Source organism: Babylonia areolata, chromosome 18 (assembly GCF_041734735.1).
Source record: "Babylonia areolata isolate BAREFJ2019XMU chromosome 18, ASM4173473v1, whole genome shotgun sequence".
Classification (NCBI taxonomy): Eukaryota; Metazoa; Mollusca; class Gastropoda; order Neogastropoda; family Buccinidae; genus Babylonia; species Babylonia areolata.
In genome coordinates, this window is record NC_134893.1 from 62289143 (window position 1) to 62316357 (window position 27215).

Consider the following 27215-nt stretch of genomic DNA (forward strand, 5'->3'; position numbering starts at 1 on the left):
AAGAGCTCTATGGAACAGCACCTCATTATTATTATTATTATTGATATAATTGTTTCATTGTGATCGTAAACAAACAGAAATAATTGTAGAGTTATTTGTCAAGATATTTTTTTAGATGATGGCAATGAATTTTTTTCTTTGGGGAGGGGTGGGGTAGGGTGGAGTTGCAGAAAAGAAGTGACAAAAGTTTTCACTGACTCAAGCCATCAATTTGTTTGATTTTCAGAGTATTTGTAAAAGAGATTACGCATTTGACCATAGTAATTCAGGACATTTTTTGTTGTTTTTTTTAACATGATTTTCAGTAAATATGCAGTGGTGGATGACCATGAGGACAAATTTCATCAGTAGTATGCCAGTTTAATTTGTATGAGGAAAAAAAAGATTTGTGGAGGAATGAAGTAAATAGTAAAATTATTATCTTGGGTCAGCAGGGCTAAAGCAAAATATGTTGATTTGGAAATTGGTGCAAGTTCAGAATGTGACAGTGAGCCATTAATTTGCTGTATCAGTGAAATTTCTTTCTTTCTTTCTTTTTTTTTTTTAAGGGAGATGCTGGTCTTACTGGGCGCAAAATTATTGTGGACACCTATGGCGGATGGGGAGCTCATGGTGGTGGTGCCTTCTCTGGCAAAGACTTCTCCAAAGTTGATCGCTCTGCTGCTTATGCTGCTCGTTGGGTTGCCAAGTCTTTGGTGAAGGCAGGCCTCTGCAAACGTGTGCTTGTACAGGTTAGTTCAGTGCTCAGTGCTGTTGTCAATACTTTTCAGTGACACATGGGGTGTGGATCTCTGCTTTTTTTCTTTTTTCTTTTTTTTTCTTTCCCCCCTCTTGGAGGAAATCGACATATGCTTTGGTTGGGAATTTCACATACAGGTGGCGTCTCTTTCAGTCTTTGTAAACCATCTATGGTTTCAAAGGCTAAGCCTTAAAAAAATTTTATGGGTGAGTTTGTAGGAATGCAAACTTGGAAAAAAAATTTCAAATAAGTAAAACCAGTCACATTTAATGTGGTGGATGTGTTAGTGGGAACAGAAGTGCCATACAGGATAAGTTTCCAGTGGCTATAATGTCAAACCAGACTCTGTGACTGCATGAGCTGGTCCAGCATAAACTGATGATTATGAACTATATGACTTGGGGTCAAAAGGGAAGAACGGTGATGGATATGGCTTTCAGTTTTGAAAAAATCATTCTGAAAATAATTTGTGCATGGGTGCAACTCATCCATCTGGGAATATGAATTTGTTTTTATGGGAGGGACAATGGGCCATTCTATGTCAAAAAACAGAAATCAAAGCACTCCGTTAGTAGAACTCATATAGAAAAGACTGAGAGGAGAGTGACTTTTCAGAGTGTAAATCTAAGTCACAGGTTACCTATTGTAAAGTGAATTGAAGCCCACACTTGTCAGATGCCAATGGTGACAGGAGCCAGTCCTTCCTTAGCATGTATCAATGTCACTGAGAAAAGCAAATTATGCCAACAAACACACACACACCACACGCATGTGCGCGCGCAAGCACACACATATACACAAAAATGCAAATGTGTGCACCTGCACAGAGATGTATATACGCACCGATGTATGCGATCACCATCCCTGTCAAACCCCTAGGGTGGAGGGTACATCTGGCGGATTCTCTGTGTTCATTCAGCAAAACTGCAAACATTTGCCACTTTACCACAAATAACTTTGTAGCAGTTGCAACAACTTTGTAGCAATTGAAATCTGAAATTATGTGGGTCGTCAGCTGATGATGCAGCAACTTCATGGCAGCGGTCAGTTTACTTTATTTAGATGTGGGATCTCTGCCTGTGGGTAGGTTGTTTACTGTGTGTGTGTGTGCACAAGTATGTGTCCGCACTTTATGTGAAAAATCTCCTCCTATAAAGGAAATTTGACCCAATGATGTATGCCAATGAATGGTGCATATGCTACACTTTTTTTATGAGCTCTACTAGAGAAAATAACTTCAGTTACTAAACTAAAAATCACTGAAATGCACAGAATGGCGCGCAACAGACAAAGGAGAAGTGTGGATACAGAAAAATGGCTGTAACTCTTGAACTAATTGGTGGATTTGCATGCAGTTTGGATATGTGATAAAGTGAACAGACTGCAACCATTGGGCAAAGGAAACCTGAAAATACACTTATCCTGGGGGGCTTTCTTCATAAGAAATGGCAAAATTTGAAACTTTTTGAGTTTCAACATGGCAGCACATAACAACATAACAAAGCATATATGTACTTTTTATTTGGGGGAGAAAAAAAAAGAAGGAAAAAAAAAAATCTATATATATATACATACTGTTTTGCACACTATTTGACCACAATATGTTAAAAGCCATTTCAAATTAAAAAGGTGATACTTGAGCAGATAACATTTTGGTTATATCTCATGGACCAAAGTGGAAGGAGAGGAGTTACAGAAAGAGGTCAGGAAAGTGCAGAACAGACAGGGTCTGAAGTTTCTGGAACAATAAATGTAACTAACAGCAGTTACTTGCACATGCAGAATTTTACTTAATAACTTAACTCTCTTGCACTGTTTCTTCAAACCTTTAAGTCAAAATAAAGACATCTTTCTTCTTTCCAGTGAGTGTACTTTTGTTTGACTACTTGTGCAGTACTCTGACCCAATTTTCAGCATGGCTGACACAGCACAAGCATGTACCTTTCAATGCATGGTACTCGTGCCAGACTTCTCATTGGTGACAATATTTAATAACAAAATATTTATCAGAGAATGATGAAAGCAACTGTTCAAAGGCTGATTTAACTCTCTCAGGACGAATAGTTTTCTTCCTTGCTTTTCCCTACAGACGACCCATTTGTTAGGATTAGGGGGAAAAAATCACTAAAAATACAAAACAAAGTATCTGAACGAAACTTGCTGTACTTAACCCACTGACCCCTCTCCTGATGTGTGTATGCCCACCCCCCTCCCTCTTCACTGCCCTCCGAAGCTGTCACTGTCAGTACCTTCTTGCTGGTTGCTTTCTTCACTGCAGATACTTTATTCAGTTTTCATCATCCTTTTTGATGTCAAAACCTTCAGTTTGAAGCATTTCAATCACTTCAACAGCAGTGTAAAAAAGAAAAAAAAGAAAGAAAAAAAACCTCTGTCATGATATATTTTGCTACACAAAATTTCCACTTGTATCGCCTGCGACGCCATTTTCAATACATATGCAGATTAGCTTGTCATGTGGGGTACCAAAGTCACTCGGTCGCCAGCGAGTTTGTTGTAATGGAATCTCACGATGACACTTTACATTTGACTCTTGACACATTCACTATGCCCAGTGTAGCTGCGGTTGTTGTGCTACCCCATGAGAAAAATGTGGAAAAAATTTTAATTGTTGAAACTGATACAGCGTTCCGTCATCTGGAACCGCGATTTACGTCCATTGTCAGGAGGGAGTTCATTTTGAGCTATGATGTAAAAGAGCAAACTTCTCAAAGAGAATGATGCTGGAACCAGTGTTACACGTCTCTGCCAAAGTTCATTTGGGCTGTTCTCTTGCTGGCCATGGAAGTCGTCCTGTGTAGCTGTTGACAGCGATTGATTAGACCAGGGTGGACTTGGCTTGGCGTCTTTTCACTGTGTTGCCACAAAATTTGGCCAAACAGAGCAAACCAACAGGCCTAGTTTGCATCAGTTTGACATGTTAATCCTCTTACCCCCAGGTCACTCAGCACTAATCACCCATGAAATCCCATGCCAAGGTAAATAACTCTTGCGATTTTTGATAGTGGGTAATTATAAACATTGATTGAAAATATAATTACCTTCTTTTGTTGCACGTTTATTTTTCCTGCATTCTACACATAATAAAGTTGCAAAAGAATTTTTGTTTCCAGGCTCATGTTGCTTTGTATTTACACCAAAAAAAAATAAATGTGTCAAATTTGATGGTCAACTTTGAAACAAATTTTAATTACAGTATAATTTTCTTTGAATTAACTTTATCTGGTCTGCAGTGTCTACTTACACATCTTTTTATTCTTTTTCTTACTCAGCTTTAATTCCAACAATGAACATGCTGATTTTTATGTTCTTTTCATTTCAAGGGATGATGTGTTTTCCTGTGATGATCGGGAGAAAAACAACAAACAAAAACAAACAATAAACCTACCATACATGCAATTTCTCAATAATGAAGAAAAACATAATCCATTGAACGAGCAAAATCAGGAAGATTGTGCAGAATGCCAATAAGTATCAGTGCAATCAACGACTGACAGTATCGATTCCGATGGTTTGGCGATCGATTTATTATTTCGGAGGTCCAGCGATCGATTCACTATTTTGGACGTCCAGCGATAGAGTCACAATTTCGGAAGTCCGGTGATCAGTTCACACTCAAGTACCAACTACACTCTCAATATCGGTAAAACTCAGTCATTGGATGTCTAGGTCACTCAGTACGATCGACTTTTATAAAATTCTCACGCAGAAATCATCTTCATAGGTAGGACCACTTAAATTTTAAAATTCAACATATCTAAAAAGTAATTACACCATTGGAAAGAACATAAAAAACTAAGTTCACATGCAAATTTTCATTGCATTATACCCAGTAGTTTTTAAGAAAACGGCGTCTAAAAATGTGCAAAAATGACGCGTTTTGACAGATTTAACAAATTGCTATTTTTAGACTGTCATAAAATTTTAAGATGAAGACTTACCACATTGTTCTTTGCTGTACTTGGTTCCACCAATACCTAGTTTATGCTGAATTTTTTCTGGCCTACTCAAGAACATGCTTAGAGAGAGACAGTGCCTCCAAAATAGCAAAATATTCAGTTTTGTCAAGTGTCGAATGGCCTGATTTCACAGTGATAACATGCTGACTTATAATGCTGATATCTCAGAAAGTTTTCATGCTACAAAAACATTTCAGATATGTGCATGTTCAGAAAAGCATGTAGAATACAGTTTTTTGGAAGACTTAATGCTATCAGAAATGCAAATAACAATGAAAACAGTCACAAAGTATATGGTTTTTAGTAACAAATGAGCAAGTTTTTTACAATCATGATGATACTATGCTGTCAGATATCACCAGAGTAATTGTAAATATGCATATTTGACATAACAGAAGTCCAGTCATTTCAGCATCCTTGGTTTGCAGTTCCCTTTCTTTTTCACTCAGTTTTGCTTAAGAAATGACACCTCCTCTGTCGTTGTTCTTAGTTCCTGTGTGATAATGTCCTCATTTTTTTCTTTGCTGCATGCTGGCTCTGGGTCTGAAGTAGGAGGTAGCTGTTTGACAGTTTTTTGCTTCTTCCTGCTGTCTCTGATGACCTCTGCTTTTTCAAAAGGAAGTTCTAAAAAATCTTGAAGTACACTCTCTCCCCCTGGTTTACTTCTGTTTTTACGCAGGCGAGCCTCATCTGCTCTGAGCCTCCCCAGTTTTAATTTGAGCTGTTGGGTTGGTGGCAAATCTCTGACCAGGTGTCATTTATGCAATGTTGCATCCTTTATCCTCAATATCCTAGCTAAGTGACATACTTCAGACACAAGACCAATAGGACAACTGAGTAAAGCCTCACAGTCCTCTACAGTTCCTTTCAAAAGATCTGCATGTGTAATTCCAAACTTCTGACAGGAGGGGCCAGGGAAGATGCATGAATCTTTCCTTTCTTGTAAAAAACATTCAGCACCACTGATCGTTTCACACTTGCTGAATTCCTTAACTATTGACACCACACGTGGAAAGGTACACTCTGGGAACAATTTGTGTAGAAAATGTTCCATTTCCCCCCAGGTTTTGTTTTCTTGATGCTTTAACATATTTAACTGCATCAAGAGTTTGTTGTTGGATGGAACCTTGGGTGCTGATGGTGGTCTTCCTCGTCCACGGTGTGCAACAGTCGCCTTAAGGCTTTATACTGATCATCATCTGAAATACACAGGCATGAAATTTGAGACAGCTCTAATGCTTTAAAATACTTTTTTTTTTTTCATTTCATAGATGCTTTTGCATATATATCATTTATATGAGTGTGTGATGAATGTGCACTGATACATGATCTACTAATTTCATTACTACTCCACTGTAATGGTTTCACTTAAATTGATATAAGTTTTATGTAACAACATATCTTAAACTTATTTCATGTTTACTAATCATATAAGTTATTTATTCTTTACATCATTTACACACACACACACACACACACACACACACACACACACACACACACACACACACACACAATAACTAATCCATACTCAGGCAACCTCATGTATGCATGCTACATCAGTTCAACAGACACTAACTCTGTGCATACACTCTTAGTATATAAGATACATACTAATGCACGCACGCACACACACACACACACACACAGACACACACACACACACACAGACGCGTGAAATTGTCTTGGCGTTTGATGATCAGAACAGAAGTGGAAAGATACACGTGTTCCCATGCTGTCCGACGTCAGTCACAATATTAAACCATCAATCCGCTCTCACTAACTCGAAACCCTTGTACAACAAAAAATTACTGAATAATCTGACGCTTCATCTTCTAGATACAGCTGTCGATCGCGGTAAATTTTTGAATAAAAGATCATAATTGTGCTAAAAAATAACGTGACTGATGAAGCGTTACTGTTCCCAGTTACACATCAACACTGCTGAAGCAAAGTTGTTAGGATTCATCCAAACCCACAAAAATATAAAAAATATGATTTACATTTATTTTCAAAATAAACATATTGAAAAAAAATTTGCTTACAAACCTGTAAGTTGGCGTGTTTTCCATTCTTCAAATGATAATGACGAGCAGACGGCTTCGATCGCCACCATGGTCGAGCAGCGTTGCGGGATCCGAAATCGGTCACTCGTTTTTCTTCCAAAGCGCGTTCGAGACTCTTTCTTTATAGAAAAGCCATGAATTGCACTTGAAAGTGCATAGTTTAAACTTTCTTTTCTTGTAATTTGCTCGTGATTTGAAACACTGGTTCGTATGTTATAGGGTCGCAAACATCAGTCTCACACTTTCGCTGCGACTTCAGATCTACTTTCTGTGAAAACCCCAACAAATTTCTAGCCAATCAAAACTTGAGAATCCTGGCTTTCCAATGACGTAGTTTCTAAATTTATACATGGCCAAACAATGCAGTGCGAAACGATCGAGTGACACACATGTTATTCTGCTCGCGCGGCAAGCACGGCGGAGTCTATCACCGCAGTAAAAATCGACACGACACCCTTTGTGTTTGAACGCCCAGCACATACCAGTTTGACTCGAATGATAAAAACAAATACCACAGGAAGATAGATGAAAGAATGAACTTTATTCCAGTATAAGATTGGTGTCATTTAATTAAGTTTGGTAGTGAAACGAGCGAGTTGAAAATGGTCAAATTATGGGTCTGGACTGCGCTGTTAACCACAGCCACAGTGGCCGCGGACCGACCTAATCTTCAGAATAGTTGTTCAGATTAAGCTACTACAATCGACTCATCTTGCAACTTTGCAACTTCAAACTCATCTTGCAACTTTGAAACTAACTTTGGCAAAACTTTACCAAATCAGTAATATATTTCACTGAACTAGCACAATCAGGAAAACCATGCAGAATGCCAATAAATATCAGTGAAATCAAGACTAACTCACTGACAGTATCGATTTCAGGGGTCTGGCATTTGATTCATGATTTCGGAGGTCCGGCCACCGATTCACATTCAAGTGACCAACTTCACTCTCATTGTTGGCAAAACTCGGTCAGTCGATATCTAGATCACTCAGTTCAATCGATTTTTACAAGAGTCTCATGAAAAAATCATTAAAACGGTTCAGAGTCATCTTCAAAATCATCGTTCAGATTATGCTAAAGCTCTCAGCAATCATCAGACTCGTCTTGCAACTTTAAAAATTCAAACTTTGTGAAAATTCAAGCAAATCGAACTCTGAAAAGCGCAAAATGCATGGCAGGAAGTGCTGAAAATGAGGCTGTGAATCTCGTGAGAGTCTCGTTTATGTAAACAACAATGGCTGCGCCCATAGTAAGCATGTGTTTAGCCGGCGGTACTGGGCAGGTTCGGGTGTTACAACACTGCAAGCCGCTACTGGGCAGGTTCGGTGTATAATGGTTAAGAATATATCCCCAAACAGGGATTGTAATTAAAACATCCTCTTAGTATTTGTTTGTAAGATTTTATGTTTGTTGTGCCCACTACTTTCACACTCAGATTATTTTTTTATCGAAAACAGTTGCACAAGTTATCTTTAACTGCAAAACCTGATGACCAGCACCATACTCAATCATAAAGTAATTCTTTGCATTGTAGTGTAAACTTTGTTTTCAAGGATATTTGTCACCTTTCTGAGCACACCTTCTGGCACTAAGTTACATACTTTTGTCCAATTTTTTTTTTCTTTTTTTTTTTTTTCTTTTTTTTTTCAGCATGTTAACAGAAGGATATTGACTATTGAACTAAGGGATAATGACCAGTCATATCTAGTAAGAATTTGAAATGAGAGCATATGTTGCAAATGTGCAGGTGTCTTATGCCATCGGCATTGCAGAGCCCTTGTCAGTCACTGTCTTCAGCTATGGGACATCAAAAAAGTCTGAGTTGGAGCTCCTGAACATTGTTAAGAACAACTTTGATCTCAGGCCAGGCCGCATTGTCAAGTGAGTATGCTTATTCATGAAAGCATGTAGCATTCAGTTTTTTTGTTGTTGTTTTTTCTGTCTCATCTCCGTTACCATTTGAGTGGCATTACCTCCTACACACTGCTATACTGAATATTCCATACACTGCTAGAGTTTGATTTGTTACTTGCAGCCTCAGTACTGGCTGTTTTCAGGGAACTAGCGGTGTTAGGTTACGCTGAGGTCACATGCCCAAAGAAACCCTGCACTGTTGTCAAGTCCCAGTGATGGTGTTGAGAACTGTCTGTTTCAGTTCATTATGTGCAGGAGAACTCCCACTAAACTTCCTGCCAATGATGATGAATCAACACAGACCTAGAAATGGAAGGGAAACCAGAACTTGATGTCATGATTAAATCCATGCATGAAAAGTCATTGAATCTGGGATACTTTTCTATATTTTTATGATGGTGGATGAGGATGCTGCTTTGGAGATTCAGTTAGGTTTTGGATTATGTGATGTGTTTATTTCATATCCTTCCATTAGAGCATGGTGTCAGCAAAGGCCAAATATATATAGACACTACAGCATTGGTCAGGATATTTGAGTAGCCAACCCAAAGACCCATTTGTAAAGTGAATGACCCTTGACTTTGTGGTCTTGGTCTCACAGTACACTCAACTTTTAGCGCCTCGTACCGCCCTTCAGCACCCGTTACCTCCCTTGCAAAAGTCCTTTACTGCTTTTCTCTGCCTGTCACTAGGACTAGGTACACCAATTGAAGAGGCTGTCAAGGAATACTTGGGAGTATGTTGAAAGCCATGAATGGTATTAAAAATAGAAAGGTCAAGGCTGCAGTCAAGGACATTTACTAAGCTGCAAAGCGGGTAGTTAGTACACAGTACACTGAATTAAGTTCAAGGTGGAGTGGAAAATCTTAGTGTTCAGATTGGCTGCTGTGGAGGTTTCCAGTGACAGTGATCCTGAATTTGGTGCAGTTATGTCATATATCCATGATAATCCGGTGACTGAGGATAATGGATTTCAACAAGATGCCAGTGGCAGTCACATGACTGTGTCAAGTGTTCACACAAGTAACCTTTTGGACTGGAAGGAAAATTATAGTGACAGACTTTTTCAGTGTATGTGTGCCAGTAGTAGTGGTGATCATGGCTGGCACCACAGACCAAATTTTGTTCTCCAAACTGAAGAGTTTGAAAGTGCTGTTGGCCCAGCTTTAGGTGCACATCCAGTGGAATATTTTCTACGAGTTCTCACAGAAAAGTTTGTTCCTTTTTCACATGTGAAACAAGCTGATATACACGCCAAAAAATTGGAACTTTGAAACTACTTCGGATGAGATCTACTGGACAAATATGATAATCATCATAATGTGATATGGCCCTGTATGGTTGATCGGGCATTAAGCACCAAAAGATAAATAGTATAATGGATTGACTTGGAGGACCAGTGTTTTAACTCCATCAGAGAGATTGTGAAATTCTGGGATCAGATGGGAAGATAGGGACTTTAGCAGTGTAGGAAATGTCAACCATTTCATGGATAGATCTTTGGATTGTTGTAGAACTTTTGCCAACACTGCAGGTTTCTGTATCTCTTGTGTCTGGACAATATGTATATTGTGAAATAAGCACTGGTACATCCCAGACCTCATCCTTCACCCTTTCGCTGCCTGGGAAATAAGATATAAGCAGATCTATTTGCCAGGGTTTTTCCCCAAAAGACAGGTATATATATATATTTTTTTTTTAAATCTATGTGCTTTGTTATTGGAGAGAGACCCATAAATTGATGTGTTTTCTGAAAAAGTAAATGAAGAATACAAAACAATGTTTTCCAGTTTTGTATTTTTCTAAAGACATGCAATTGTTTTGAAATCAGTGTTTTGTTTTTTGTCAGATTTCAACGTGTTCATTACAAACGTTTATCTGGTCATTCACACATTGATTTATTTTCTGGACAGATGGATAATAACTGTACATATAAATTATACTAGAACAACCACAATATATATATATATATATGTGTGTGTCTATCTCTCGCTCTCTCTCTCTCTCTCTCTCTCTCTCTCTCTCTATATATATATATATATGTGTGTGTGTGTGTGTGTGTATATATATAAAGAGACCCCCAACACGATTCATTGTGACTGCTTTTAGTGAAGTGATTGTCCAGTCCTTACAGTCAAATCAGCTTCTTTTTTTTAAAATCATCATGCCCATCAGTAAAGTCCGACCCAAGAACTGTTTCATTTCAGACATATTTGCATCTGTCCAACCTGATAGTCTGGAGTAATTTTTTTCTGCTTGCCTGGATTTACCTGTGCCTGTTGGAGTGTCTGCTGTGCATACAAATTGGTTTAGTCAACCAATTTTTGATTTAGATTATTGTTACGCAAGAGAGTGAAAGACAGACTAGACAAAGGGAGACAATGTTAGACTAAAGGGAGGCAAACATTCACATGCAAGTTCAGTCTCAATCTCCCGTAAACAAAACAGAGCCTATATAATTTAAATCCCCCCCCTCAAAAAAAAAAAAAAAGGATTCACAAATTGTTCTCCTTAACAAGCAAATAATAAACAGACGTGCGTGCACACGCACAAGGCTGCGATGTCAATGTTGTATCTGGCGAGTTCGGATGCAACTAGTGCATTACACGATCTTGTAATCACTACAGAATACTACAGACATCTTAGTACTGAGCACACTGCAGCAGTAGAATTGATACCAGCATGTAAAACGATGCATGAATAATAGAAAGATAATAGAATCAGTGGCTTTGATATTAAGTACTTGCAAGCTGAGAGATAGACAGTGCTCAATACAAAGATTGGAAGAACCATCATGGCTTAACCATTAAGTGGTGAATGAACCTTCACAAGTTAACCAGTTTTGTGCCAAACATTAACAGTTAAGTACAGCCTGTGTGCAACATTTAAATCTCCTCCACGGAAGCAGGATAAGTAACCTAACCTTCATCAGTGACAACAAATGAGAAAGAATGCGTCATTCCCTAGAACATTCTGGAACAAACTATTAGTGTCCAGAGACATCATTGACTATGACATTAAGAAGAATTAAATGGAATACTGCTATGAGCATATGACAACATGGCGATTTTCTTGATCAGTCATAGCCAAGCTGTGACTACATATCAAAGCAATAACTGAACAAAGCATTTGGTGTCATATACTGTACCATGTCAAACTGATGCAAACTAGGCCTATTGGTTTGCTCTGCTTGGCCAAATTTCGCGCGGCTAACAGTGAAAAGATGGGCCCACCCGCTCTCAGCCAATCAAACGCCTCTAAAAACTATAAGTGCTTAATCATTCCTTTGGCCAAGGCTCTCCACGCCATCTTGTCAGGTTTACGCTCTGTCTCGTCTTACGCTTTTTTCGGCTATTCAGCGTATCCTTTTGGCCTTATTTTGTTGCATGCGGCTTGTGTTTATTGTATTCTTACATTCTGTGTACTCGATTCGACTCGGCACCCTCGATTCGTTCGATTTTTTCTGCCTCTAAGTCGATCCTGTCTTTCCTTTCTCTGTTGGGGGTCGGATTTTCGCTGGGTGCCTAAGCGCGGGTTCCATGCCTCGTGTGCCATACCACGAAGGCAGGGAATCATGATGCTGGGATTGAGACTCGGTAAGAGACTCTCCCAGGCCCGGAGCTCATGATTCCTCCCGATACGGACCGCGGCGATGCGTCGTTAGACGCTGATCGCGGAGGCGACGTTCGTACCAGTAAAACGGTCATGAAGGGGACCGGGGGGAAAGAGGTACGAGCGTCGCCTCCCGAGGTGTCCCAGCGCGAGGCAGGGAGAAGGGTGAATGGCAAGTCATCTCCGTGCTGTGGGGACTCGCAGCTAGGCGCGGACTCCCAAGGGGAGGCCGCGCCCGGCCATTACCCGGGTCCCCACTCGGAGACGGCCCTCACGTGCCCCATTGTTGTTCCCCCTCCTCCCTTCTCTGTTGACCCCCCTCCCCCACCTCCTTTTGGGGGGGGAGAAAAATTTGGTTCCGGGGGGGGATCTCTACTTTGCCCACCCCGGGCCAAGCCACCCCAGTCTCCCCACGGGAGGGGATTCGGGGCGCGTGGCAACCTGCTCTGCAGGTCTTCCCGCTATCCGGCCGGTCTCCCCTGCTGGGGGAGGCCCGTGCGTGTCAGGCGGTTCCGGGCAGTCAGCCCGCTCGTCTTCGGGCGGGACTGACACCCAAGTCGGACCTGACCTCCCTCCGACTTGGCCAGGTTGTTCCCTTCATGGAGGTCAACGCACCAGTGACCCTTGGGGTTCGGGTCACAGTATGGCTGGTGCCCACGGGTGGTTACCCCCATTCTACCCGTACTGGGGTGCACCTAGGGTGCACACTGGGTTGCCGGGAGCACCAAGGGCCAGCCCCTTGTCCGCTCCCCACCGGACCCAACCCAGCACATCTCACAGGGTGACACACACAGCCCCGACAAGTGGGATCGACTTCTTGTCGGTCAGGTCGAGCTCCTCGACCAATATTGCCACTCTGTCCACAAATCGGGCCTCTGTCAACCCACAGGTGACCTCCACGGTCACAACGGCCTCCTTGTCAGGACCGACGGCTGCTCAGGGGCCCTACTCGGCCCGGCGGAGCCGGCAGTCCCCACCTGCCCAGCCCTCGGTCCTACAGTGAGATGAGTGGGTGTTTGTCCCCACACAGCACTCGTGGGTCACTCTTGCATCCAGGGACGCCCTCTCTGAAAAGGTGTGGCACCCACCATCCCAAGCATGGTTGGACCTACGGTCCACACGCTCCCCACCCGCTTCAGGTGTCAAGGACATAACAGTGGCGGCCATGGTCCCGGCTCGGGATCGTCCCAGCTCATCCCGCTGGGCTGACCACAGCTCACAGGACGCCCCAGTGGGTACATCCACTTGGGATGGCACCCAGCAGGGGATGGACTGCGAACAAGAGTGGGAGCCCCTGTCTTCGGATGAGGACGAACAAGCAGATGAGCACTCTTCGCCCACATCCCAGGGGGGACAGATTGAGCCCATGCCTCCCTAGGGACCAGCCTGAACCAAACTCGGACTTTGCCGAGCTCCAACTGACCCTCCCCAATAGGGTCACGTATGCCAAATCAGTCCCTCAGGCTACTTTGTTACCCTTGACCCTCCTTAGGCCATGTGACTCTAACTCCAGAACCACAAGGCAACTCAGAGTGCCAGAAATGGTGCAGGTATGGCTTAATAAGCCAGCCCGCACTGTCAGGGGTGCTGCTTCCATCCCTCCTCCAGGCAGGGAGTCCCTCTCTGCCCCGGGCGCCTTTTCCCCGGGAAAGTTTCTTTAAGATTCCTCCAAGGGAGGGGTGTGGTCCTGGTACACACAGGACCACCCTGCCTACAGCGGAGCAGAGCCCTCCGCACAGGACAGGATGTTGGTCTCACAGCGCACCACCTTCCCCACTTCAGCTAACCTATACTTTAAAACGTTAGCAGAGTGGGACAAATTGGCCCGCCGCTGCCCCCTCGAGGTTTCCACGGCGTACACCTTCGACACGTTCCTTCACAGGGCCAATGAGCTGTGGGAACAGTGTCCGGTTAATCAGGACAAGGGGTCTCCTTCCTCAGTCCCGCCGGGCCTCTTCACCGACCAGAGGTTACACGCTTTTGGCAATAGGGTAGCATCTGGTCTCACGGCAGCTGCAGACACAGCTACCAGCCTTCACTTCAGTACTGTGCTAGCGCGGCGTGATGCCATTTTCAGCCTCTCTAACATTCCTGTGGAGGAGAGGGCTGCCCTGCGGTCCATCCCAGCACAGCAGCACTCCCTCTTCGGCCAGTTCCCGCCCCATTTTGTCAGCCACAGGGCAGAGACAAACAGGGAGGTGGCCTCATATTTGGCCCACACCTCTCATGGGCTCCAGGGTTCTATGCCATTGAAGAGACCGGCCACCAGGGCCCCTCCATATACCACGCCGCCTGTCAAGGCAGCGTGTGCTGAATCAGGGGCAGAGGAATAAACCACCTTATGTCCGTCCAAGCCGACCGGCCATGCCCAAGGCCAGAAGACAGCACCCCCAATGACTGGGCCCCGATTCAGCACCGCCAGTCGTTCAGCCCCTCCAAGTAGGAAACTTGTCCCGGCATGCACATCAGTGGTGTGCTCTGGGACTCAACGACGGGATTATGTCGGTGCTAGAGTCTGGGTACATGCTGTCTTGGGTGGAGGACCTCCCCCCTCTAAGATCCACTCCTCCTCCTTAGGTGCCCAGCTCGACGGAGCAGGAGAGCGTCCTAGAAAAAGAGATATCGCACCCACTCCTCATGGGGCTATATCTCAACTCTCGGACCCGGGCCCCGGTTTTTATGGCTGGTTGTTGGTGATTCCAAAGGTCTCGGGAGGGTGGAGACCAGTTTTGGACTTGTCCCCCCTCAACAAATTCCTCCCCAAAATCAAATTCAAGAGGGACACACAGGCACAGATTCGGGAGACCATCCAACAAGGTGATTGGCCTACCTCTATCGATCTGGAAGATGCTTATTTTCATATACTCATCCATTCGGCATCCCGTCGGTACCTGAGGTTCGTGTGGAGGGACAAGGGGTTCCAGTTCCCGGCCCTCCCATTTGGTCTGTCCCTTGCCCCTTTCCTGTCTACCAAGGTGCTGCGGGAATTGGTGTCCATCGTCCGCTCGGAATCCATTTGTCTCTGTGTGTACCTGGACGACTTGCTTATCCTGGCCCAGTCGCAGGCCCTGTGCCTGAGTCATACGGCCAGACTTCTAGACCTTTGCTCCCAACTGGGCTTCCTCATGGACCAGCAGATATGCGATCTGTCCCCACGTCAGTCCTTCGACTTCTTAGGGATGAGATTCGACACGCGGTCTATGATAGTCTCTCTGGCGCCAGATCACTGGGACCGTCTGGCAGGCCTCCTCAGCCACTGGCGCCACTCCTCCCAAGATACAGCGCAGACACTTTCTTCCCTCTTGGGCATGATGGAGTCCACGGCACCTCTCATTCCCCTGGACAGGGTTCTCAAGCGCCCTCTCCAGAGGGCACTGAGGTTACGCCGGTCCCAGAGCACTCAGCCATGGGATACCCAGATATGTCTGGGCGAGTGGTTCCTCGAGGTGACATCAGAGTGGTTAATCACCCCCCTTCGGACACAGGGGGTGCCCTTAGCCCCACCTACTCTTCAGGTGGCACTCTTCACAGACGCCTCCTCCCTGGGCTGGGGAGCCCACATGGACTCACTCTATGCAGCAGGGACTTGGTCGCCGGAGGAGCGCCTGTGCCACATCAATGTTCTGGAACTGGAGGCAGTTCGCAGGACTCTCCTGCACTTCATGGGGGAGGCCACTGGCAAGACCATCCGCTTGTTCACGGACAAGACGACGGTCGCATGTTATGTGAACAAATGGGGGGAGCGCACTCGGCAGACCTCTCCATGCGGACTGAGGCTCTCCTCCGTTGGTGCCACAGCAAGGGCATTGCACTTTCAGCGAGACACTGAGCAGGAAAAACCAACTTCTTGGCAGATGCTCTTAGCAGGTCCAAGAGTGTCATACGCATAGAGTGCACCATGGACAAGGACAGCCTTCAGGGGGTGTGGGAACAGTGGTTTCGGCCGATGGTGGACCTTGTTCAACAAGAGACTTCCCACTTCCGTCTCTTCGGTTGCCGACCCAGAAGCGTGTGCAGTGGATGCTCTCTCTCTGGATTGGAGCAGTCTGATTGCCTCTGCGTTTCCTCCCTTTCCAATTCTGTCCAAGGTGATACGGAAAGACAGATTGGAACACCCGCAGCTGATCCTCATTGCGCCGAAATGGCCAGTCCAGACCTGGTTTCTGGACCTTCAGTCCCTGACACATGTTCCCACCCCTGGAACTTGAAACCAAATCTCATCTGCTGAGGCAGCCTCGCTCGGGCACTCCGCGTTCCAATCCTCAACTGCTCCACCAGCACGCATGGCTGCTGTGCGGTCGGAACTGTCAGCATCACCATTGAAGTCCTCGACCCCTCGGTCGGCCTCTGTGTCGGCTGTGCTGACCCAGGGGTGTGCCTCCTCTGACCTCCTCTCCATAGTCACCAGAGCAAGGAGGCAGGGAACGGAGACTTTGTATGACTTTCGCTGGAAGAAGTGGTTGCGGTGGTGTACAGCTCAGGGCATTACCCCTACGAACCTTACGAGCATGCAGCTGGCCAACTTTCTGGCTCTCTGCTCCTCGGTTCATCCTGTCTGCTAGTTCTGGGCGAGGGTACAGGTCTGCCTTCTGTACCACATTGCAAACAGCTAGGTGGTTCCGCCTTGGAAGCGGATTGCCTGCTCAGAGAGGTGGCTAGGGGTGCCCCTCTGAAGGAAGCTAGAGACCCCAGAAGAGTGCCCCTCTGGGACTTGTTCCTGGGGCTGGATTTCATTCGAAAACAGCCCTTCCTACCATTGGGGACTATTCCTTTTGACATCCTCACCCTCAAGACCACTTTCCTTCTGTGGCTGGCCACAGGCAGTCATAGAAGTGAGCTGCATGGGCTTAGTGGAATGCCACAAGATCTGGCCTTCCACAGAGATGGTTCCATCACTATTCGTTTCCTTCCAGAGTTTCTGGCTAAGAACCAAGACCCTGAGGTTCCTTCCCCCTCTCTGAGAGTCAGACCTTTGTCTGATATTCTTGCCCAAGATGATGAGGATAGGCACCTGTCCTGTTCGGTGTCTCAAATATTATTGGGATAGGTCTCGCCATAGGCGTTCTTCTCAGAGGTGTCTGCTCATCTCCCTCAATGAGAATTACAAGAAAGACATCGCTGCAGGCACCATTTCCCGCCAGGTTTCCCAAGTCATTCGTAGAGCCTACTCTCATGCACACAGGGATATCGGCTGTCTTCATCCCAGAGCACACGAAGTGCAGGCCATAGCTACTTCGGCTGCTTTCCAGCACTCAGTGCCAACGCAGCATGTCTTGGAGGCAGCCTTCTGGCGGTCTGAGAATCCCTTCATCAACTTCTACCTCAGGAATTTCCGTATGACCAGGGCTGACGGTTCCAAGGGGATTTCCTTTGTCGCGGCTAACACTGCCGTCTCAGTTACAAGGGCTCCCCATATGAACCAGTAGGCGTTGCCCTCCTCCATTTGCTTTAAATTCTGCATCAGTTTGACATGGTACAGTATATGACACCAAAAGGAGGAGTTTGTATTATACTCCATGTTTGGTGTTAAATATACTTACCATGTCAAACTCGAATGCCCGCCTGTCCGTCCCCGCGTCTCCGCCGTGGTTCTCATGGGGCATTTTTGTTCATGGCCACGGAATGATTAAGCACTTATAGTTTTTAGAGGCGTTTGATTGGCTGAGAGCGGGTGGGCCCATCTTTTCACTGTTAGCCGCGCGAAATTTGGCCAAGCAGAGCAAACCAATAGGCCTAGTTTGCATCAGTTTGACATGGTAAGTATATTTAACACCAAACATGGAGTATAATACAAACTCCTCCTATATCAACATACTCGTATGAACACAAGCAATGTATCAGACAATTTACAGATCAACACATTCTAAAAGGGGTACTTACAGTGATATGTAGTGAGACACTGTCCGTTGGGGCCGTGACACACACACACACACACTGCTTGCAACACAGCAAGAGAGAGCCAGCTCTAGCCAATGACTGGCCAGGTGGAAAAGTGACCAGTGATCACCCACTCCGTCTACTTATGCAAGTTAAACGAACTGCACTGACGCTAGAGTGGCCCGTGAAGCGAATCGTCCCCAATCCGGCTAAATCTGATTAGAATTGTGTTTGTGACAAGGTGTTCAGTGATAGATTTCTAAATGATTCCTGAACCGATTTACGTAGGATAGATTGCACAAGAAAGAGTTCAACACCTACTTTATGAGTATAAAATGGAGTGTTGATTATTTAAGATGAATTTATAATCTTAATTTAAGTCAAATGAACTGATCAGTTTTAGAATCGGCTTTGCATTCAAACCAGGAATGGCGTCACACATTCTGCGCAAGCCATTGAAGACCGGCGGAGGGCATGCTATGGAAAAGTTGTCTGCTGTAGCTCAGTCTGCTGTAGCTCAGCTTTCAGCTTGTGCTGGTAGCTGAGCCATGGTCATCTGTAGTTGCTGAGCACTTGGCTACAAAAAAATGGGGAAAAAAGACTGCAGTCCAATATCTTCTAGCAGTAAGTCTGAAAAGTTGATCTTCTGTGCTCTGCTCCTGGTCTTCATTTCCATCAGCAGTATTTTGTTGTCTCCTTCATTTGGGTTGTGGGTCTTGTGGCTTATCTGAATCAGAGCACACAGACTGTGAAGCTGGGATGAAGCATCTGAACCAATTCCATGTCTGTGTCACACTTCTGCAGATCTTCGTCGTTCTGTCCACTGCACCGCTCAGTCAACTGGAGGGATAGCTCACATCAGGGAAGAGGGTATCAAACCAAGTTATCTGGAAAAAGAAATTTGCGCTAAAGTTAGCATGCATGAGTGTGTGTATGTGTCTGTGAGAGAGAGAGAGAGAGAGCATGTTTTCTGTCTTGGAACATTGAGTACATGATTATATAAGCCGCATCCACTGAATTTTCAATGTCAGATAGCACAATTTCAGTTACAAATTGAGTGACAAAGCAACACAAAAATAAATATACAGCTACATCAAAGATTCACACTAACACACACACTGACAGTTGCCATAAGTCACATTTATTTATTCATCGTTGTCGTCAGCATTTCCACTGAAGCCACTGAAAGCTTCGTCTTCAGTGTCAGAATTGAACAGACGCACTGCTTCTTCTGCCATGGCATTGCTGACCCCGGCCTTGTTTTCACTGTTGGATGAATATTTCTTCTTCTGTGTTCGTGGGCTGCAACTCCAATGTTCACTCGTATGTACATGAGTGGGCTTTTACATGTATGACTGTTTTTACCCCACCATCTAGGCAGTCATACTCCATTTTCGGGGGTGCGCATGCTGGTTATGTTCTTGTTTCCATAACCCACCAAATGCTGACATGGATTACAGGATCTTTAATGTGCATGGGTGCAACTCTTTCGTCCTGAGATGAATGTCAGTTTTATGTCGTAAACGGAACGTCCATTTTCCACAAAAAAAAAGCAAAAAAAAAAAAAAGGAAGAAGAAGAAGCGCGTACCCGCTGCCCCAGTACCCCACATTTCAGTTTTTTTGGTTTTCTGGCAGTTGCACCCACGAACGTGCGTATTTGATCTGCTTGCATATATACACAAAGGGGGTTCAGGCATAGCAGGTCTGCACAGCTGTTGACCTGGGAGATCAGAAAAATCGCCATCCTTACCCACCAGGCGCCATCACTGAGATTCGAACCTGGGACCCTCGAATTGAAAGTCCAACGCTTTAACCAGTTCAGTGTCAGAGTAAGTGCTCTCCCCTTGCCTGGGAATTTTGAGGATTCAGGAGTAATAAATCACACAAAAATTCTAGCACAAAAGCTTATGGGTGATACAAAAAGAAAGTAAATGTTTTTGTGAAGGAAAATGAGTGTAGATTCTGCTTCTGGGTTCTTTTACCCAATTAGATTGATTGTAGATAACTGTTAAGGCATATAAAGTCCAGATAATTTTTGTGCAACAAAAAAATCTATTTCCACTGTGGAATGTAATAATGTGTGTACTGTCAGCGTGCGTTATATTCATGCTTTCTCTCTCATACACCACACATACTCGTCCAGTTTCAAGTACAAAATTAAGTCCACTTCAAGGTTGGTAATGTTTGCCAGCTCTAATTTCTTTTTCACAAACAAAACAAAATATAGATAATTTTCCACATACTAATGTTCAGTCCTCATCAAATCTTAATATACTTCCATAGGTTAAATATTAACAGTTTATAATCATGCACTCCACAACAAGATTCCTCTATCAAACACCATCACTCCTCCAACCAAAGCAGAATAAAAAAAAAAAAAAAAAATCTTTTCTTCTCTTGTGCAGTGTCTTTTCCAAGTTCACATCCACCACCAAAAAAACCCTTATACATGTATCTTGAACAACAAAAACTAAAGTTTGTTTCATCATCCAACACAGACAACTTAATGTCCTCCACTCACAAATTTAGCAGGTAAATATAATGTATTTTTTCATACAACATAGACTAATTAATGTCTGCTCATAAATTTAGCAGGTAAATATAATGTTGTTTTTTTTCTTTTCATCGTCTGAGGTTTTTATTTATCACTACCCTCTCCATGAAGACGAATGAACTTTTATGAAGGTGGAAGACCCAAACATCAGCATTACTCTCGTCAGTGGCCCAACCACCTAGTCCAAGGCTCTCCACTGAAAACATATTTACAACCATGTTTCTAATGAACTGGAAATAAACAGCTTCACTGAATTTCTGCTCCCTGTCATCTTAAACCTGTTTTTTAGATGAAGCAAGATTTTATTACTGACGACAAGGTCACTGCCCTCTGCAACGGCAAACAACACCACACGACTAACAACTCCAACTTGATTTCCAAAGCCCATTTACAATACTTTGTCAACCAAACCCAGTATCAAAAAGTAAACAACCTGGACTCACCTACAAAAACATGTGGCAGGTATATGTTTGAGCCAGTCTCAGAGCAGAGTGTTCACCTCTCAGCATTGATTGACCAACTGACCAAAAACTCTCACTCCCACAAGAGTTCCCCCAAAAAGGGGGACAACTCCCCAAATTCAGAGCAATTCTAAAGCGCCTTCGTCACATCCACCTCTACATAATAACATCCATAAAGAAAAGAAACCAAATACAGCTAGAAAATAGCTTGCCTATTGTCAGATTATACCTGTAGAAGAAATTAAAAGTTTCAGTAGTAGTTTCAGTAGCTCAAGGAGGCGTCACTGCGTTCGGACAAATCCATATACGCTACACCACATCTGCCAAGCAGATGCCTGACCAGCATCGTAACCCAACCCGCTTAGTCAGGCCTTGAAAGAAATTAAAAGTTTATGAAAGCAAATCACAGCACATGCAGACATGGAAGTAAAACACTGTCCCAAGAATGACAAAGGTAGGTAAAGTCAACGTAAATGGTCGTTTAATTACACATACTTAACCGTGACCCAACTAGTGCAGACTCCGGCAGGGTCTGACATTCCTGTCCTGTGCAAACTACTATCCGCCTATGCGGAGCAGACGAAACTACGGCCGATAACCTCCCGGAAGTAGGTAACCTCCCCTTTGTCCCGCTGGTTATCGCCCTCTTTTTCCGGCAGCCATCATGACTCCTGTACCTGTGCTCTTCATACGGTTAAGTTTTTTCGTATTTTCTGTCTGTCTGTCGATTCTCTGGCGTTCTTGTTTGTGGTCAAATTATGTCTCCAACCAGGTCACATAATTATGTAGCTCGATTGGGGAACCGTGCTAAAATTAAGGCGCGATCGCAATCGATTCACTGACACTCTGGGCCCTCTACTCCTGGCCCTCTAAACAACGCCAACCCGCCGCCTTCTCCACTTCCTCCGCTCCCTCCGGTCGACTCCAGACCTCCGCCACCTCCTACATCTCCTCTGGTGACTTCTAGAGGTTTGTGGTCACACACTCGGGTCAGTGTTACCTTTCATGTCATTTTTATCGATCCGCGAACTCAATCGACGCGATCCGCGTTTTCTCGGCCCTGCCAGTCGGCAGTGTACGAGTCGATCTCCTCTATCTCTTTACCATACCCACAGTTGCACCAATGGAATGGCCACAATCCCTTGGGGGGAAAAAAAAAAAAAAGGCAGCTTGTCTTGGATCCGCACGTTAGACTGGGCTCTATGTGCGATGCGTCCGTGGTGGCGGCTGCGACATCGGATCACGCGACCCCCCACGTGGCGTGCCTCAACCGTCTCGGATCCAATAGCGAACGAGGCGTGTAGGGATGCCCTCCCCTGGTGTAGGGAGGAAGGTGGACCACTAGGGGACATGCTCGCCCATACGCGTGCACCCCCCTCTTTGTCCGGATCACCCGATCCAAGGGAGGCAACCCCTGCTTCGGCACCCTTGCCGGTGACTGCCGCAGTTATTTCCCTTGCACCGGCACTGCTCCTCACCTTCAGTGCGAGTGTGTGTGCACGGTCCTACCAAGCTATGCGGTGATGACCCCATCTGCCACACCGCCGAGTGCTGCTGTTTCCCATCCACTAATGGTGTCTCAGAAAGCTACTCAACCAAACAATCAGCAACTCATCGCTAAACTTGCTGCAGCAATTATGCACCACTCTGCCTTCCGGTGCCGCGCCTTGCGCCCACAGAGCAGGTACGTGCACGCCCCATTGGAACTTCGGCAGTGTTGGATTCTTCTGCCCCATTGTCTAAACTCTGCTGTTTCCCAGACTAATATTGGCACTTCCACGTTGGAGTACCTCTTATATCATATATATCAATATCAAGGCGTGCAAGCCTGACAAGGCCTTTTACCCGCTTGAAGTGGGGAAGAAAAAGAGAGTCCCCACGTATGTCTGTTGCATTTTTCAACATTGAGTGCGCAGTGCTTGAAAAATCAGAAAATATGTAAATGAGTTTTGTATTTAAAGTTTTCACAATGAATATCAAGATAATTCTTAAATGTATTAATAACTCGATCCTGCCTCTCGGCAGTGCTCGGGCCAATCTTGTCTATCACTTTATCCGTCAACACACAACAACTGACAACTGAACGTCGGTCCTCTCGCAGGAGCTATTCGCGAGATTGGACCGCCGTTCAGCAACAGGGGGATGCACATCCCACGGCAAGCCGACGGACTTGTCACCCCCTCGTCCACGACGCCCATAACACTGGATTACGGCGCCGTCATGCCACATGCCCCGACCGTCTCGCGTCCGATGGCGACCGATTCGGGTTGGGATGCCCACGGCACTAAGGGACATTATAATTATTCCCCTTGCGCTCGTTTTCACCTGTGTCGGTTACGGTGGCATCGAACCACGGACTCTCACACACAACATGACACTCCTCCCTGTTCAGCGAGGACACATCGCACAAGGGGGATATGTGCTCTAAAGACACCTTCCTTTTCGACGCCAAGGGAGGCAACTCCACATTTGTAACCTAGGCGCTCGAAGCTGTGGTTAGTTTAGCCGGCACAGCACATCACTCCTGCCCCCCGTGCTGTCCACCAACGATGTTTTCTTTCGGTTTCTCATTGGGTCCTCATGCCCAGTCAGGGACTTTACACATCTTTGCATAGCAACTGCACTTTTCTTGCTGTTTCTTAGGCTATTGGCCACAGGAAATGCATCACCCTTCTATCCATTTGATTTATTATCACAAGCAACAATCACGAAATATATATATACATATTTAAAAAAAAAAATATATATATATATATATATATACACACACATATATACATATATATGAGATATATTGCTACATTCATACACATTTCTGCTTTCACTTATAGATGCGTACTGATCCATCGGTATACACATGTGTATGTGCTTATGGGATAGGTTCAGACGACTTTCATATTAACATGTACAATTATATTTCTATCTCTATTCATTGACATCTATTCATTGAGATTCCCTACATAGCAATATAGGCATTTGCGGCCTTCTGTTCACAATGCCCAGAACTCTCTGCCTCTACGTACTGGCACTTTATTCATATGCGTATGTACATCTCATATGTAGGTGCATGGACAGATTCCTTTCCATTGATGATTATGCACACTTACCCACTTACTTGGGTATATCTGTGCACGCTACACGTATGCTTATACAGCCACTTATTTCTTGTGTCTCGATCTCTTGTCATTGGCATACTTCTGACATCATCACTTGAGCTGATGGAAGTTTTTATTCCCTTGCCACATATATGTATTCATTTTCATAAATTCATCCCTACCTTGCTTTTGGAGGACGACTGCACTCACAAAAATAAAATAAAATAATAATAGCCTCATTCACACCTGAATGTATGCTCCTTCACATTTCAGTAGTGGCTGGTCCTTAGGGATCAACACACACCCCCTTCACACCCACAGGGCTAAGAATGCCTCTCTTGGTGCAAGGACGGACAAGGCAACCCAACTCATTTGCCTGCAACAATCACCCATAAGGCTGGAGATGCACAAGGAAGGATTAGGCAGTCCAACTTAGAGGTGCCACTCTGGACACACATGCCTTTCATTCCTTCCAAGTTTGTAAGGCATCCCTTCTTTCTCCCCTTGCCTACAACAACCCCTGGTTTTGCACCACTGTGATTGTGACAAAAGCTCCACACAGGCCCTACATCCTAGCCAGCCTTCCCATGAAGAGGTGTCTATCTTGCCTTACAAGTTTTAGCGGACCCAAAAACTGCCCACTGGGCAGGAGACAATCACCCTCAGCCCATCTCTTCTACTCCTCTTTAGTAGCAGAAGGCCTGGGTCATAATTGTTTTCCTCTACATTTGGTAGAAAGGCATATTGACGAGGACGGATGCGTCCCACAAAGCACAACGAACCGTCCATTAGCCACAGGGGTGTACCTTTCTGCCCACTCATACCAGCATGGCAGATGCCGCATTCAAGCACATCAGTTCACCCCATCACCTTGCTGGAACACAAATCCAGCATCAACGTCTCAAACAATTGGCGTTTGAAAGCACTTTCTGCACTTTGTCTTCCCTGCCCGATCCTTTCGGCCTCTACACACAACCACTGCTGTGGTTACAGATGGCCATTCCTCCTCAAGCACTGTCTTTCCAATGAGACACTTCCAGAGGTTTCTAGCCTAGGCAGGCTATCCCATCATGGAGCCCCAGCCTTCGGTCAAGGGCCTGTCAGAGGATGACTTTGTTGTCACTTCGGAAGCAAGCAACATGTCGTTCTGACACACGGTTGCACCACAAGTCCCCGTCAACTCTTTCCGGCTTCCTTACATTGCAACATAATCTGCATGGTGAACACCTTCGTCCCTGAAGCACACAGCAGCTGTTTCCTGATTTACCCATGCTGATTGGTGTCCTCCTAGGAACAGTATATGATAATCAGTCGTGTACGACAGTCTCCATCAGAACAGCAGAGGAGGCATCTGCTGTCCAGTCTATTCGGGCTGGAATTCGATTATACAATTTATAGTAGAGAGTGTTTTGCCCAAGTTGCATCCCCGGTCCCTCAATCAAGAGGGCCTTAGGACTCATCATTGGGACGGTTCCCAAAGGCTACTTAGGCCTAAGGCTACAGCACTAAGCCCCAGTGCAATTTGACTTCTAGTCTGAGAGACATAGTCATTCATGAAAGACTAAGCTGCAAATGATTTCCCTTTGCAATTAAGAAACCACTGATAATACAGCTCTCACCTTGCAGTTGGCCATACTAAAAACGTATGTCAGATCAGTGCCTTGATGTCAATAGCCAGTACAACACATCTTGAGCCACTTGCCTCCCTGCCCCGCCCCACTCCATCCCAGACTCAGTGCGCACCACACACAGCCAGAGGCCTGTCATGGATCCGATCCCCTTTCTCACTAAAGAACCTTCAGCAAAAATTTTCCCCATGGAAACCCTCTTCCATTTGGGAATTCCACCACAGAATGAGACTCAGTGACCTGTGGGCACATGAAATGCACTTCCACAGCCTGATCCAACCCAGCCATTGACTGCCGACAACTTTCTGCAGGTTACTCCAACATGCCACACTCAGGCAGAGAAGCCACCAAGCCTTCGTGATGCCCCTTCGTGATGGTACCTACCTGGGCAATTACACAACCCTGTCCCAGAGACACCAGGGACATCAAGTCTTTTGTTGCCAAATGTCTGCCATTCTACTCATAGGCAACATACAAGTGCTGTCATTTTTTGACAACGTCAAAAAAGGGCAGGGGGGGGGGAGTGCCCATCGCTTGTCAGCTCGCATGGAGGAGCTCCACAGATCTGGCTGTCATGCCTGAGGCAGGCCCAACACGGTGACCTACCTCTGTCTCGTGCCACAGTTTCCTTCAAACACAAAAACCACTTCCACTATCGGCCCACATCCGTTGTGGAATCATCAGATCAAACCACATGCGCACCTCCTTGCATTGACGCTCATCCGTGCTCATCCGCTCAGCTGTGGTCCACAGACCTCCCCCACAATACAGCTGTGGACCTCTGTCTTCTTTACCCGCACTAATGTCCTTAGGCGACACAGTACACTCTACTTTCATCAAATTCTACTTGAGGGACACCTATCGCCTTAGGGATAATGGCTCATCGACTTCTACCAGAGAGATGTCGCACGCCTGCGGGTTGATGGCGCAAGAGCCATCGCTTCTGTGGTAGCTGCACAACAGACCATCACAGCACACAGACAGTAGAACAGGCGAGCCCTCCACCTTGTCGCGCTATTCTGCACTAGTTGGGTCACGGTTAAGTATGTGTAATTAAAAGGAAATTTTCTATCTAAAATTACGTTTAAATAACATACTTACCGTGACCCAAATTTAAGACCCTCCTGTCCTCCCCGCTTCCTGTTCTCCCTGCTTGCTGCGCTGGTGATGGCATATTGCCGTCAAAAGAGGGCGATAACCAGCGGGACAAAGGGGAGGTTACCTACTTCCGGGAGGTTATCGGCCGTAGTTTCGTCTGCTCCGCATAGGCGGATAGTAGTTTGCACAG

The 27215-nt window shown here is 45.1% G+C and overlaps 1 protein-coding gene across 1 annotated transcript in view; it reads left to right on the plus strand.

Annotated features, from left to right (window-relative positions):
- Window positions 1-27215, plus strand: part of LOC143292981 (S-adenosylmethionine synthase-like) — a 51305-nt gene that overhangs the window by 18912 nt on the left and 5178 nt on the right. The window contains exons 5-6 of the mRNA XM_076603718.1: window positions 549-731; window positions 8533-8666. Of these exons, the coding sequence (XP_076459833.1) occupies window positions 549-731; window positions 8533-8666 (317 nt within the window). The remainder of the gene's footprint in view (window positions 1-548; window positions 732-8532; window positions 8667-27215) is intronic.